The sequence below is a fragment of the Diadema setosum genome, chromosome 20, assembly GCF_964275005.1.
Source record: "Diadema setosum chromosome 20, eeDiaSeto1, whole genome shotgun sequence".
In the NCBI taxonomy this organism is placed as follows: domain Eukaryota; kingdom Metazoa; phylum Echinodermata; class Echinoidea; order Diadematoida; family Diadematidae; genus Diadema; species Diadema setosum.
The window spans coordinates 9693711-9706978 of NC_092704.1; the positions used below are offsets into that span (position 1 = coordinate 9693711).

The 13268-nt window shown below is 39.9% G+C and overlaps 1 protein-coding gene across 1 annotated transcript in view; it reads left to right on the forward strand.

Moving 5' to 3' along the window:
• Positions 1-13268, forward strand: part of LOC140243787 (transformation/transcription domain-associated protein-like) — a 107280-nt gene that overhangs the window by 42955 nt on the left and 51057 nt on the right. Inside the window, exons 44-56 of the mRNA XM_072323456.1 lie at positions 517-600; positions 2589-2834; positions 4401-4475; positions 5030-5168; positions 6010-6103; positions 6928-7097; positions 7417-7592; positions 8378-8520; positions 9222-9324; positions 10298-10408; positions 11009-11185; positions 11834-11971; positions 12629-12748. Of these exons, the coding sequence (XP_072179557.1) occupies positions 517-600; positions 2589-2834; positions 4401-4475; positions 5030-5168; positions 6010-6103; positions 6928-7097; positions 7417-7592; positions 8378-8520; positions 9222-9324; positions 10298-10408; positions 11009-11185; positions 11834-11971; positions 12629-12748 (1776 nt within the window). The remainder of the gene's footprint in view (positions 1-516; positions 601-2588; positions 2835-4400; positions 4476-5029; positions 5169-6009; positions 6104-6927; positions 7098-7416; positions 7593-8377; positions 8521-9221; positions 9325-10297; positions 10409-11008; positions 11186-11833; positions 11972-12628; positions 12749-13268) is intronic.

Below are 13268 nucleotides of genomic sequence, written 5' to 3' on the forward strand. Positions count from 1 at the left end.
TGCAAACTGATGGAAGGTGGCTTGTAATTTTGTACTGTAGGATTGTGTGTCACCATTATCTCTTTCAGTTAATTCACCATGTATGGTACTTCTATACACATGCCATGCCAAGGGTCTGCCATGTAGTACTTGTGTATTTTGTCTCAAGTTTTCACACAAACTCTTCTATGCTAGGTAAAGGCAAATATGAATTTCTTGGGGTAGGTTATTCTCTGAGAGATATGTTTTACAGGTTGGTCAACACTCTTGTTTTTTTCTCACTCAATACTGTGCAGAAGCGCATCTGCAGTTATTAGAGTGTTATTCATGGTGCTGATGATAATACTTTGCCCATCTGTTACACTGCCTACCTTCCATTGTCTTTCTTCTTTTTTTTTTTTTTACATTCTCTGTATACCCATATTTCACACTTTATCTCAATTTATCTATGTTGAAGTGAGGCAGTGTTCTCCGTTTGTCTGCATATTTGTTTATCATTTGTTTGTTTTGGTCATTTTCCAGGCCGGAGCTTCGGAGGAGACGCCCGTCGCGGGGCCTGTCAAGCGAGCGTCATCCACCGAACTGCCCGACGCCAAGAGATCGAGACACACCTCTGGAGCGGTGAGTACATTCCTGCCAGTCTGTCCAAAGTTTTGTGTTTGAAAGAATGGTCAGATGAAATCAGCTTGTGACTGTTATCACGTAAGAGGAAACCAATAAATGAGTACATCATGAGGGCTGATGCTAAGGCATGAAAGAGCAACACACACAGATGATTATCCTCCCCACCCTGTATACTTTGTGCACTGTATGTTCGTTCTGGAAATTTAAGATTATGCAGAGATTCAAAACATTATACTGGTAGAGTTTAAATGTCACATTGTTTATCTATTAACATACTGTACCATCAAAGTGCATTTTGGGTGGATAGATATTAAAGAGTTTATAGATTAACTTCTGGAGTCTTTTAGTCCAATAATTAATTGAGTTTTAGTTGCAATGACTGTGACTATCTGATGAAAGCCAGAGAATCATCAGCCTTTATGATCACAAGGGAAAAATTCAGACAGGTCTGCCGAGATCCCTTCTTATGTTGTGACATGACAGCTTACGGGAGAGCTCTTCAGATGTTTTATCATTAAGTCACAGACTTTTCTGGGCTCCAGAGCTCTGCTTTATCAGTCTGTGTATGCATGTTGTCTTTTCCACTGCCTACGGACAGCCGTCGGCTCACTCTGCCACACCCGAAGCAAGCAAGCCGGTGGAAAAGGTAACACGCCTCCCCCAAAGGTTGTCATGCAGTGAAGCAAGTTTGTTCACCCCTGTGAAGTTTTGTGGCAGCTGTTACCCCTCTGTCTGTGGACCAGTAGTCAAAAAGATATCCAGACTGCTCTGTATTATGTTTCTAATATATGTCTTCTTCTTTTTCTTTCTATTTTTTTTTTCTTCTGTTGCTGTGTATTCTCTCCCTTGCTTTCTATCCTTTCTGATCTTTTTCTGTGGTTCTTTTGCTCAATATATCAATCTTCATCTTATTCATGTGTCTGTGTAATCATATATCTTTCCTTGTTTCTGTTTCTATGTTCTCTTCCTCTTTATCTCTTCTCTTTGGTTTACCTCTTCTTGTTTTGATATAATCTCTCTCTCTATTATTATCTGCTTTCCCCTGCCCTGCATTTGACTTTGTTGTTGTGTTGGCTTTACTTTGTCTGTGCTCCCTGTCCCCTTCTCTCTCTCTTTCTCTTTTATTGTACATTCATTCCTTCTTCTATTCCTCATATCTTGGGTTTCACCTGTGATGTTACGTCTTTCTTGCACTCTCTTCTTTTTATGTCTCTCATTATGTCTTTCTCTCTCTCTCTCTCTGTCTCTCTTTATATATCTGTCTCTTTTCTCTTTATTTTCTCTCTGATTCTGTCTGTCTGTCTCACCGTCTCGCTGTGTCTTTCTCTTTCTGTCTCTGTCTTTTTTTTGTGTGTGTGTGTGTGTGTCTGTCTCTTTCTCTTTGTTTTTTTTTCCCTCAATTTTGTCTGTCTTTCTGTCTGTGTCTGTCTCTTCTTTCTCCACCTGTCTCGTATATCTCTGTCTTTGTGTTTCTGTCTCCCTTCTCTCTCTCTCTATTTTCTCTCCGATTTTGCCTATCTGTCTTGTTGTCTCTTGCTATTTCTGTCTCTGTCTCTCATTGTATATCTGTTTTCTCTTTTCTCTCTAATATCTTTTTGATTCTGTATGTCTATATGTCTCCCTGTCTTTTTTCCTCTCTCTTTTTTTATATATCTCTCCCTTCTCTCTCTATTATCTCTATGATTCTGTCTGTCTCTGTCTTCTATCTCCATCTATCTCTTCATCTATCTCTTCATCTATCTCTTCATATATCTCTTCATATCCCTCTCTCTATCTGTTTCTTCTCTTCTTTCTGATTCTCTCTATCTGTCTCGCCGTCTATGTTTTTTTCTCTCTCTTTATATATCTGTCTCTTCTCTCTCTATTTTCTCTCTGATTCTGTCTGCCTATCTGTCTCATTGTCTTTTTTTCTTTCTCTCTCATTTTCTTTCTCTCTTTCCCTCTTCCTTCTCTCATTCTGCCTTCGCTCGACTAACCGACAGCAGACGGCCCGCAGCATCACCTCTGAGGCCAGCAAGCCGATTGAGAAGGTCTACTCCGACGCCGTCGTCAACTTCCTCATCCGGCTCGCCTGCCAGGTCAATGACAGCAGCAACACGTCCGCCGTCGGTTCGCCGGGTGAGCAGCTCTCGCGCCGCTGTATGGCCCTACTGAAGACAGCCCTGCGGCCGGACGTCTGGCCCAACAGCGAGCTACGTCTCAACTTTCTGGACAAGCTCTTTCTCTCAGTGGTAAGGGAGCAGTGTTCCATCAGGTCTCGGGCTCCGTGCCAAGAGATTCATTTTTGTTCTTACATATTCATTCTGCTTCTCAAATCAAAACGTCACAATTGACGTTTTTCAAGAGCTGCAGTTGTGAAAACTGTGCAGACACTGCAAGCCCATTTCAAGGCATTGCCTAATATGAAACAGCTCAATAGAAGGTTTCTGTAATCTGTTAAAATTCATGGACATTTCTTTGGCTACAGCCTAGTAACAAACCGTTTTATTCACCTTGTCTTTCCAATTCAGATTCCCTGGTAGGAATTCACTAATAGCTTTCATTAGTTGTTGCAGTGTGGGGCAAGTCTAGGCAAATATCGGGGTTCTTATCAATGTTAAGGTAATCGTTTATGAACAAAGCATGCATAGAATATGAATACAGTACAAAAACTGCCCACCAGTATTTCATATACTGATGAACTGTGCTGACTATCCTGTGTGATGTTGTTAAAGTGTATGTAAAAAAAAAAAAATCCCTGTAAACACAAGTTTTAAGACTCTATGCTGTTACTATTGACCATTCTATAAAGAAATGTCACCAAGCTATTGAATTGTTCACAATATAATCTATTCTTACACTGATGTCTATGGAAAAATTTAAGTATCAGGTCATTTATAGGTTTTGAACTATTTTATAAGCATGTAGCATTAAATTTCAACCCCAAGTTTGTCAAAGCTTTGTATTCACACATATAAGATGCTTTGGCTGCATGTAGAACCAAGCAGCTCAGATATTTCAAATTACACACAGTGTTTGATTGTGACTTTAACCTGTTTTATATGTATATCCACACAGAATATATTTTTCTATGTATTTGTCATATTCTTGTGGAAACATCAAGTGCAGATTATATTACTTGTTGATGTTGGTAGATGTTCATATTTAGTTCAAATTGCACCATGTTCAAAGGTTTGTGTGTGCTTTGTGTGTTATTGATGTGCTTTTGTGTTGGAAGTCTTAGTATTGAGAGTAGTAGAGCATCTATGGAAGACGAGATTGTTTTATGTTGGTTTCCTCTCTTTGCAAGAGAAAGAGACAAGACTGTGTAGAAAAAGAAATCATACATTTGGAGATAGTTGCAAAGCATGGTAAATATCTGATGCCAGGAGAGACTGGAGGAGATTGGACACAGTCAATCTGTTGTTTATGTTTTGTTTTTGTTTTTTGTCTAGCCCATATTCTTATGCTGTGTGTTGCACAAACACTGCTGAATGTTATCAAAAATTCAGTCTATTTGACCTATTTGTGACCTTTCTCACTTTTTTTTTTTTTTCTCTGCAATGTTCCCATGTGACTGCAGTGTCATATTGTAGACTTAAGAATGTAGTGGACTGTTAAGGCTTGAATCCAATCCAAAGATGTAATTAAGTGCATTTTTTTTTTTTTTTTTTTTTTTTTTGTGATTCACTGAACAAGCTTTTAGTGTGTGTGTGTGTGTGTGTGTGTGTGTGTGTGTGTGCGTATTGGTGTGACTCCTTGTGAGGTGGGGGAAAATTACCGTCTCGTATTTGTGTCTCTCAAATACTCGGGCCAAGGACCAACAAGCCATTGGCAACTATGGAAACCATTGCGCCGGACTCGACGTGCTCAACTTCTTGCTGGGTGTGATGGTAAGTCAAAATCAAATACAATCTGCTGCTGGTAGCCTCAGGAGTGAATGTTACCAGTACTTCTTCATGCGGGGGGAGGTGTGGGGGGGGGGGGGTGATGCATACTCTAGAGTTACAGACACAGATTTAAGCATGTGGGATTACTGTATGTACCGTTTGTTGTGTGTGTGTTGTTGTTTTTTTCTTATTATTCCCATTTGTTAATGAAAGCAAAGGAAGCAACATTTACGGATTGTCTTGTTATTCTTCATAACTATTTCCTACTGACCCCACTGCGAGTCACATTTATGAACCAAGAAGAAAAGTGCTGTAAGAAAAGATGATATAGCTAATGTACCTATAAATGCCTTGTAGGCAGTTTGATGGCTTACTGGTCCATGTGTATTGTACAATGATTTCAATGTGTAGTTGTGATGTTGTTGCTACTGGTTATGATTACAAGGGGACTACAATGTACTTCAGTTCCTCGTCACTTTAAAAGCCATTGTTTTTGTACCTTTTGTGTCCTGTCTTCACATCTGTGTGATATTTGCTTTCACCCATCAACATGACAGGACAAGCCCACCATCTTGTCCAGTTTCAAGCCCCTCCAGCGAGGCATCGCCGCCTGCATGACCTGTCCAAGCACGAAGGTCATCCGCTCCGTCCACGCACTCCTCGTCAAACTCATGAGCACGTTCCCGACAGAGTCGAGTGAGTTTTTCCAACCGCTGTAGAAACCAGAACAACCATTTAATAGATTCTTTGGTTTCTTTGGGGTGTTCATCCCTGAGTCCTTCAGCTTAAAATCTAAAAAGACTATGAAAATAATCTGTTTTTCAAATCATGTGTGCATTCTTAGATTCTAATTTAAAAAAAAAATCAATTACATTTAAAATTCTTCAATGCATGAGCTTTGAGGCAACTTTGAAGCACCTTACTATGGTAACTGCTAAATGCCTTACCCTCAAAATCTATTCAAAAGGATACAGGACAAACTTGTGGGCATATTCCTCATCAAGTTGAGGAGTACAATTATCTAATCAATTCACAGATTTGAGTACAGCAAGAAAACTGTTGAAAATAAAGAGGATCATGCAGGTGACCATATATTATGAATACTTTAGCCCTTCACAAGGACATCTTTTGTACACACCATGTATTTTACAAGTCTAATATTTTGTGGATAAGTCAGTTTCATGAGTGATTAAATTTTCCATCAAGAACCACAGTGACAAAAGGAGAAATGTGTATTTTCCCTTTTCCGAAGAAAATTTGGTGATTTTTTGCATCTCGTGATGACAGTACACAGCTCATTTGTTACTGGGCTGTTGCGTGAGGCAGTATTTTCACAAGCCGTTTGTGTATTTCGTGAATATTACCATACACACATGCTTGCAAAATTTGCAAAAATAAAACCACTGCACAAAATATACATTGTATTGATATCAAGATGGGTTGTCCTTGCAGGCTCTTTTACCTTCCATGAAAGCAAGTTTTGATACCCTCCATCCGTTTCTATGCTTCTCTTCCCTTTTTTGTCTGGGCACGACAGGTACGTCAAACGTAGCATCCAAGTACGAAGAGCTGGACAGCCTCTATGCCAGTGTGGGGAAGGTCATTTACGAGGGACTGACCGCTTATGAAAAGTAAGTCTTGGAATTTTTAGATTTCTGGAATCAGCTGTTGCCTTTTTTAAATAAAAAAAAAGAAAAGAAAGTAATATGGACAATGGCAGGATTTCCATTTCATATTTTGGGTATAATTCTAATGATATTTTCATTATTATTTTCTCATATCTCCAAGATATGTGATGATATATGATGTAGATTATTTGGTGAATGTTTCTTTTTCAGGTGAAAAAAAAAAATGGACATTGAATCAAATCTATTTTATATATGTGGGTTTCCCTTCAAGTCATTGAGCATTCATTTTGAAGGAACCATATTCAATCATCAAAGTTTGCTTAACTAAAGAATTTTAGGTATTCATAAATATCATATGAGCTCCCTCGTGGAGACCTAATTAGCTCCTTTGTGGAGACAATATGAGCTCCCCCGTGGAGACTTAATGAGCTCCTTTGTGGAGACAATATGAGCTCCCTCGTGGAGACTTGGTACATACACATATATATTTAATAATCTTGTTTATATTTTTCTTAGATTTATAATGTCTGTTTTATGTTGAGTGCTGTCTGGGGCAAATTATTTGTATAGGGCCCCATTTTTCTCTCTCTTCTTTCTTTCTATAAAACAACAACAACAACAATCATCAAAGGAAGTGACTTTCATGACATTTTGGAGGTAAAAAAGTTTTACGTTTCTAGCTTTTTTTGGATAACTTTGTTGGTTTATTTGAAGAAAATGGAATGGGTATGAGAATAATTAGATTTACGCATGGAGTAGCCCACTTAGTTGACACTTTAGAACATCATCACAAGTGTGTGCAATGCTTCTTGTTCTTTCCTTTCCAGAGCCACCAACGGTTCCCCCACGTCAGGTCTCTTTGGCACCCTCATGATCCTGAAGGCGGCCTGCACTAACAACATCAGCTACATCGACCGTCTCATCACGGTCTTCATGAGGGCGCTACAGAAGATGGCGCGTGAGCACCTCAACCCCAGCAGCACCGACGCAACCTCTTGTGAGTTTGCGGTCATATTTTTAAATTCATTCATTCATTCATTTTATTATTACTATTCTTTTTTGCTGTTCAACTAGATTTCAATGTTGCTGCTCAAAGGGTTAATATATCTCAAATGCACAAATATAAGTAATACACATTAACGATGTTTCACAAAAAATCAGTCAATGCATTCAAAAGTTGTGAATCTTTACAGTTTGGTGCACAAATCCATGTCCCATCATCGCTGGATAAGAAGATCACAACACTTTGTGATGTCTCTTCAATTATGCTGCTAAAATTCTCTCCCCCCCCCCCCTTCTCCCCCTGCACCCCTCAGTGGCCTCGGAGCTCCTGATCATCAGCCTTGACCTGGTCAAGAACCGCGTGGGCGTGATGAGCACCGACATGAGGCGCAACTTTGTCCAGGTCCTGACGTCCGTCATTGAGAAGTCCCCTGACGCCAAGGTGCTCAAGACCATCGTGAAGATGGTGGAGGAGTGGGTCAAGGCAAAGGTCAGTTTGGAAAAAAAAGTTCATTTTTCTGTTGTTGTTGTTGTTGTTGTTGTCGTCATCGTCGTTGTCGCCGTCATTTTTGTTGTCGGTGTTGTCGTTATCGTTGTTGTGGTGGTGGTTGTTGTGATGGTTCCCTTTGATTCTCGCAACATGATCAGTTTTGTGATTCTGAGGTATTGGCTATGTGACTCTCAGACAAGTTCTCACCTTTTCATTTGGAATCTGGTGGGAGGAATCACTTCTTCAACAAGAGTGTGAAGATAATCTACGCTATAACTTTTTTACATTTTGTGTTGATTTTCTAATCTAATCAATACCCACTATAGAAAACTTTTTTTCTTGCATACAAGCTCAGAAGTCAGAAATTTTTCTGAGAATGTATTACAATGAAATTTGTGTCTGTTCTTCTATGGCTAAATACTGATAACAATAATGATAATAATGATGATGATGATGATGATGATGATGATGATGATGATGATGATGATGATGATGATGATGATGATGATGATGGTAATGATGGTAATGATGATAATGCTTATTTATGTAGTGCTACATGTATATCCACAGAAGTGCTCAAAGTGCTTAGAAGTGAAAATGGAAAATTATACAAACAGGGAACAATGCACAACAAACAAACAACATAAAACATGCAAACTACTTAATATATGCAAGTTTGAAGAGACGTGAATGTTTCATTCTGACTGTTTCTATTCATACCTTTCCCCCATGCCTTTCCATCCCCCCCCCCCCCCATCCCTGACTCGATGACTCCAACTAACCAGACGGCTCTGATGGTAAACCAGTCCCCCTCCCCCAAGGAGAAGACCATCCTCCTGGTCAAACTGATGCAGTACGTGGAGAAGCGCTTCCCAGAAGAATCCGAGCTCAATGCCCAGTTCCTTGAGCTTGTGAATTGGGTCTACAGGTGAGAAAAGGCAGCCATTGAGTACAGAGAATACATGTTTGGCTGTGCTAGAAGCAACCACCAGAGGGATAAAAATATGTTGAAGTCACCATTTCTTTTGCAAAGTCTTCTAAGAGACACCTCCCCATCTGATATGTATTAGTGAAATTTTGACAAGAAATTTGTACCTTATTTTTGTTATAATTGTCAAAACTGAGAAGGAATTCTTGGTGATGAATTAAGGATAGTGCAGAATAATCATGTCTGCCTCACCTCTTGATATTCATAGTTTCATGAAATCCCTGCAATTTTTTAAGTTTAAGCTCACAAGAATAGTAGTAAACAGCTGTTTATATGTTACTCTTACATTGATATTAAATTTGTTTTTGTTTGTATTTTGAACACTATTTGTGTGAGCCATGCAGTAGCTGTGCAATTTAGCCTGCCAGGTAATGTTTGCATCTGAACATGCATTCACAAATTATACATCTGCCAAAATACTATCCATTGTGAATGTTATCTTTACAACATAATTAAAGTTTTTCTCTGATCATACTTCAGTGGTTGATTGATAACACTCTATTGACATGTTTTCGTCACCTTCAGTGTTACCCTGCAAATGCAGAGCATTGCTATTGAGCTCTTACTGAAATGCAACTTCTGGGGAATTGTTCCTTTGGCAAGTGCATGAATGCGAGTGTCACCGTTTCTGTACCTTCTAGGGACGATTCTCTGGCCGGTAGTGACCTGACATCCAAGCTGGAGCCAGCCTTCCTGGCAGGTCTACGATGCAGTCAGCCCCACATCAGGACCAAGTTCTTTGAGGTCTGTTATGGCACATCCAGTGATGCAGTCCACATTATCATCCCCCCCCCCCATCTACTACTGGTTTATCTTGATTAAGACTCCCAGAAACAAAAGTAGATTGTTGCTGTGGAAAAGTAATGCTATATTGGTTTTGTTTTTGTGAGTGAAAACATTGAATGATTTTTACAAGATGTTCTGCCTCGAAGATTTCATGAGACAGCTTCTCTGTTACCAGAGAATTGTAAAGTACAAATGGTGCATATGGGCTTGTGGTAGTGTATATGTACACATTTTGCATGTCATGTACTCACAAGGTATTGAGGTGAAATTCATTGTTAATATGCTCCCTAGTCCTGTGTGGTGCTAAATACAAACCTTTCCAGAGAGTTTCAGGTAGTTTGGTGTATCCTTGTACACTGTGTATTCTTATTGATTGTTATATGCTACCCAGTCCTGTGGTGCAAAATGAAAACCTTTCCAAAACATTTCAGGTGTTTGGTGTATCATTATACACTGTGTATCTTTCTTCATCGTTGTCTGCTACCCAGTCCTGTGGTGCAAATGGAAAATCTTTCCAGAGTGTTTCAGGTGTTAGGTGTACAAAATTATCTTTATACACTGTGTATCCTTATTTATTGTTATATGCTACTCAGTCCTGTGGTGCAAAATGAAAACCTTTCCAGAGCAATTCAGGTGTTTGGTATATTCTTATACATGTACACTGTGTATCCTTTGCATTGTGTACATTCATTTACACCAAGAATGGCTGAGTCATGCATCATATTTCATATGTAATATCTCCCTCTTCCTATGCTGCTTAGTTGCTTCTTCTTTTTTTCTGTATCTGTGGAATCCTAAGTTAGAAAAGGATTTGAATGTGTTGGCATTCTGTAATATTGCATTAAAATCCTGACCTTCCATTATTTTGATGTATTGTGAGTACACATTATGACACAAATAATTGACACCTGCCTGTCTGTGTTTCCCTTAGGTGTTCAACGCCAGCATCAGGAGGCGACTGTTTGACCGACTCCTCTACATCATTGACTCACAGAACTGGGAGGCAATGGGCTCTCACTACTGGCTGAAGCAATGTGTGGAGGTAGAAATTATTGTGTCACATATTAGCTTTTAAGCTGTTTGTGTTTACACTTCAGAGCGCTTCAGGAGTGTATTGAATATTCTTCAGTTTATGAAGAATAGTGATAGTGTGGTACATGATGCACTAGTGCAATTGAACTTTGTTTTAAAGTTTTGTGTATGTATCTTTGTCTTCTTATTTTACGAGCTGTGCCCTCTTGTATGTTGGCGTTACATTGTTATTTGCTAATTATATCCTTCATTTAATCATAAAGTCCTGTACAGTTATCGGTCAAAAAAAAAAAAAAAAAATGGTTGCCATTTCTGTGCTAAATTCAAGAATCTGTGTGGACCACATCTGTTGACGTTCGAAATGTTGTATAAAACAAGTAGTGTATGGTCTTTACTCGTGCAGTGGAACAAAATTTCGCATTCCGTAAAAGATGAGGCGCACTATTCAACTCAACTTGGCCTTGATGGATAGATCACCTCTATCTTTCACCTCGTGCGAAATCTTGTACCATCGCACTCGTGACCATTCACTATTTGTATATTATCAGTCTCTGCTTGCACCCATTCATATCCCATTCACCTGTTGTCCTCCTCCATCTCCCCTCTCTAGCTGCTGATGTCTTCCAGCTCCAACAGCACGTTGATCTCCACCATCAACACGTCCCCTCTGCCTTCCATCACGTCGGTCATCAACCTGGCAGACAGCCAGGAGAAGGCGGCCTTCATGCTGGCTGCCCACGTCAAGGAGGAACCCATGGATGTTGAGTCGGATGCACACAAGGAGGAGGTGAGTGAGAAGATTCGGCAGAAAGCTTCTTGAATTCTCTCTGTATGGAGGCCACAGATGCTGCAACAATACTCTTTAGTCTTAAACAGATCATTCTGTTATGGTGAATAGAATCTTAAGTTGAGAACAAAACATTGCAACCTTGTCTCAATGAGTCGGTTAAGCAAAGCTAAATTACTACACTGTAAGTTTGACCATCCCTGTTCTCACAAAAACATGGCACATGTACTTCAGCCAACAGAACATTGCAAATCAAGTGTGCATAGTAAAATTGTGCTCTCTTCTTTTATAAACTAGAAGCGATTATGATGCTATTACCCTGGGCCCCGTTTCATAAAACTTGTTTTCAATAACAGGTTATGATAGTTGTTATAAGCAACTGAAATCCTTGCATCTGATTGGCTGAGAGCAATTTTGTCATAGAAATGTGGCAGTTGGTAATAACTGCTAACAAGCTTTATGAAGTGGGACCCAGGTCAAACTCCTGTTTGAAGAGACTTGCTGAATATGTAATGAAACCTTATGGTAGTTACCTTTGCACTTCTATAAAGAGAACTGTGATGCCTGAGGAAATACTTAATTTCAGTCTGAATTGACAATTTCTTTTCAAACTAACTTGAATGCTCCTTATTCTTTCCCTTCCCCCAGGACGTTGAGATTGACATTGAATTGCCCCAGAATGAGGGTGGGGTGTCCTCCACCGCCCCCTCCTCTGAGCCCAGGCAACAGCTACAGCAGCTCATCACCAGGGACATCAAGTTTCTGGAGAGCCTCCGCAACGTCAAGGTCAGTGCACTGCTTGGTCAATGACCCCTTGTCATCACAGTGACACAACAGTTGTTAATGTGACAATTGCTCGGGTCTTATTTATTTTCTCCAAGGCCTTAGGGTTAGGGTTGTGATAGGTTTTTAGGTTTAGCTTGATGTGAGGACTACGATTAGGGTTAGGGATATGTATGTGGGTAGAGTTCACGTTTGGCTTAGCATGCAGATATTTCATGGGAGCAAATGTTGCAGGAGCAAATGTCATGCAACCGTCATGACAACCTGCTACGTTCATGTACTTAAGACACAAGTTCTGGTTTTTCATCTGTTGATAAAAAGATCTCTCATGTATGTGATCTTCATCAGAAATGTACAAGTTGTGACACAAAGAACAGATAAAAATAATCATTTGAATGATGAAATAAAAAAGAGAGAAAAGATAACAGCTTGGGATACTCTATTCTGTTTTCTTTCCAAAATGGAAGATAGGATTTGGCAAAATGCTTCACCCAAATGGGAAAGAGTCATTTGGGGAAATTTTTGTGCCCTGGTGCTGTATGGGCAGAAGTGTGAGAAAAAAGACAACAGCAGACCATTTAAGGACATGTAGATATTATACTACCTGTGTGATTCAAAATCATGGGTGTTTGTCTGTTTTTTTTGTTTATACCTTGCCAGACCTTTACTTTCCTACAAGCTGTCTCCCAGCTGTGCCACAGCGACACGGAGTTGACTCACTCCCTCTGGGTCAGGGCCTTCCCCAAGGTCTGGAAGATCCTCAACGAGAAGGAGCAGACGGTGAGTGGTGGCGCTGTACTCGGCCAGAATCGTTTTCTTTGTTTTGGGTCTCCTCTCTAAACATTGCTGTGGTTGTCCACCAACTGGCACATTCGCTGAGAGGCACTTTCTTTGCCTATTGTCACAGATTCCAGGAAAATATTTGCCAAAGAATAGAGATTATGTAGTCTTCATTCTGGAAACTATTTCTTCAAGAATAGAGATTACCTATTCCCCCCACTCTTTCTTGTGTCCAGCCTTCCATTTGGCATGAGGCATTGTTATGCCTCTCTAGTGAGCTGGCGAACTTTATCAATTAAGGTCAGGTTTGTAGGGGGTGGGGTTAAATGAATGCTGGTGAATAAGCATGACAAGTTATAACTACAAACATGTAAGATGTTTAGGCACATAACAGGTTGATGGGGTGACTCGGGCAGTAAGGTGGCTCTGTCAGTAGCATGCCTGCCTTGCACTCAAACGGCTTCGGGTCAAGCACAGCTGAACATTGTTTCGTGCCAGTAGGAGATTAAAAATGCGCTCT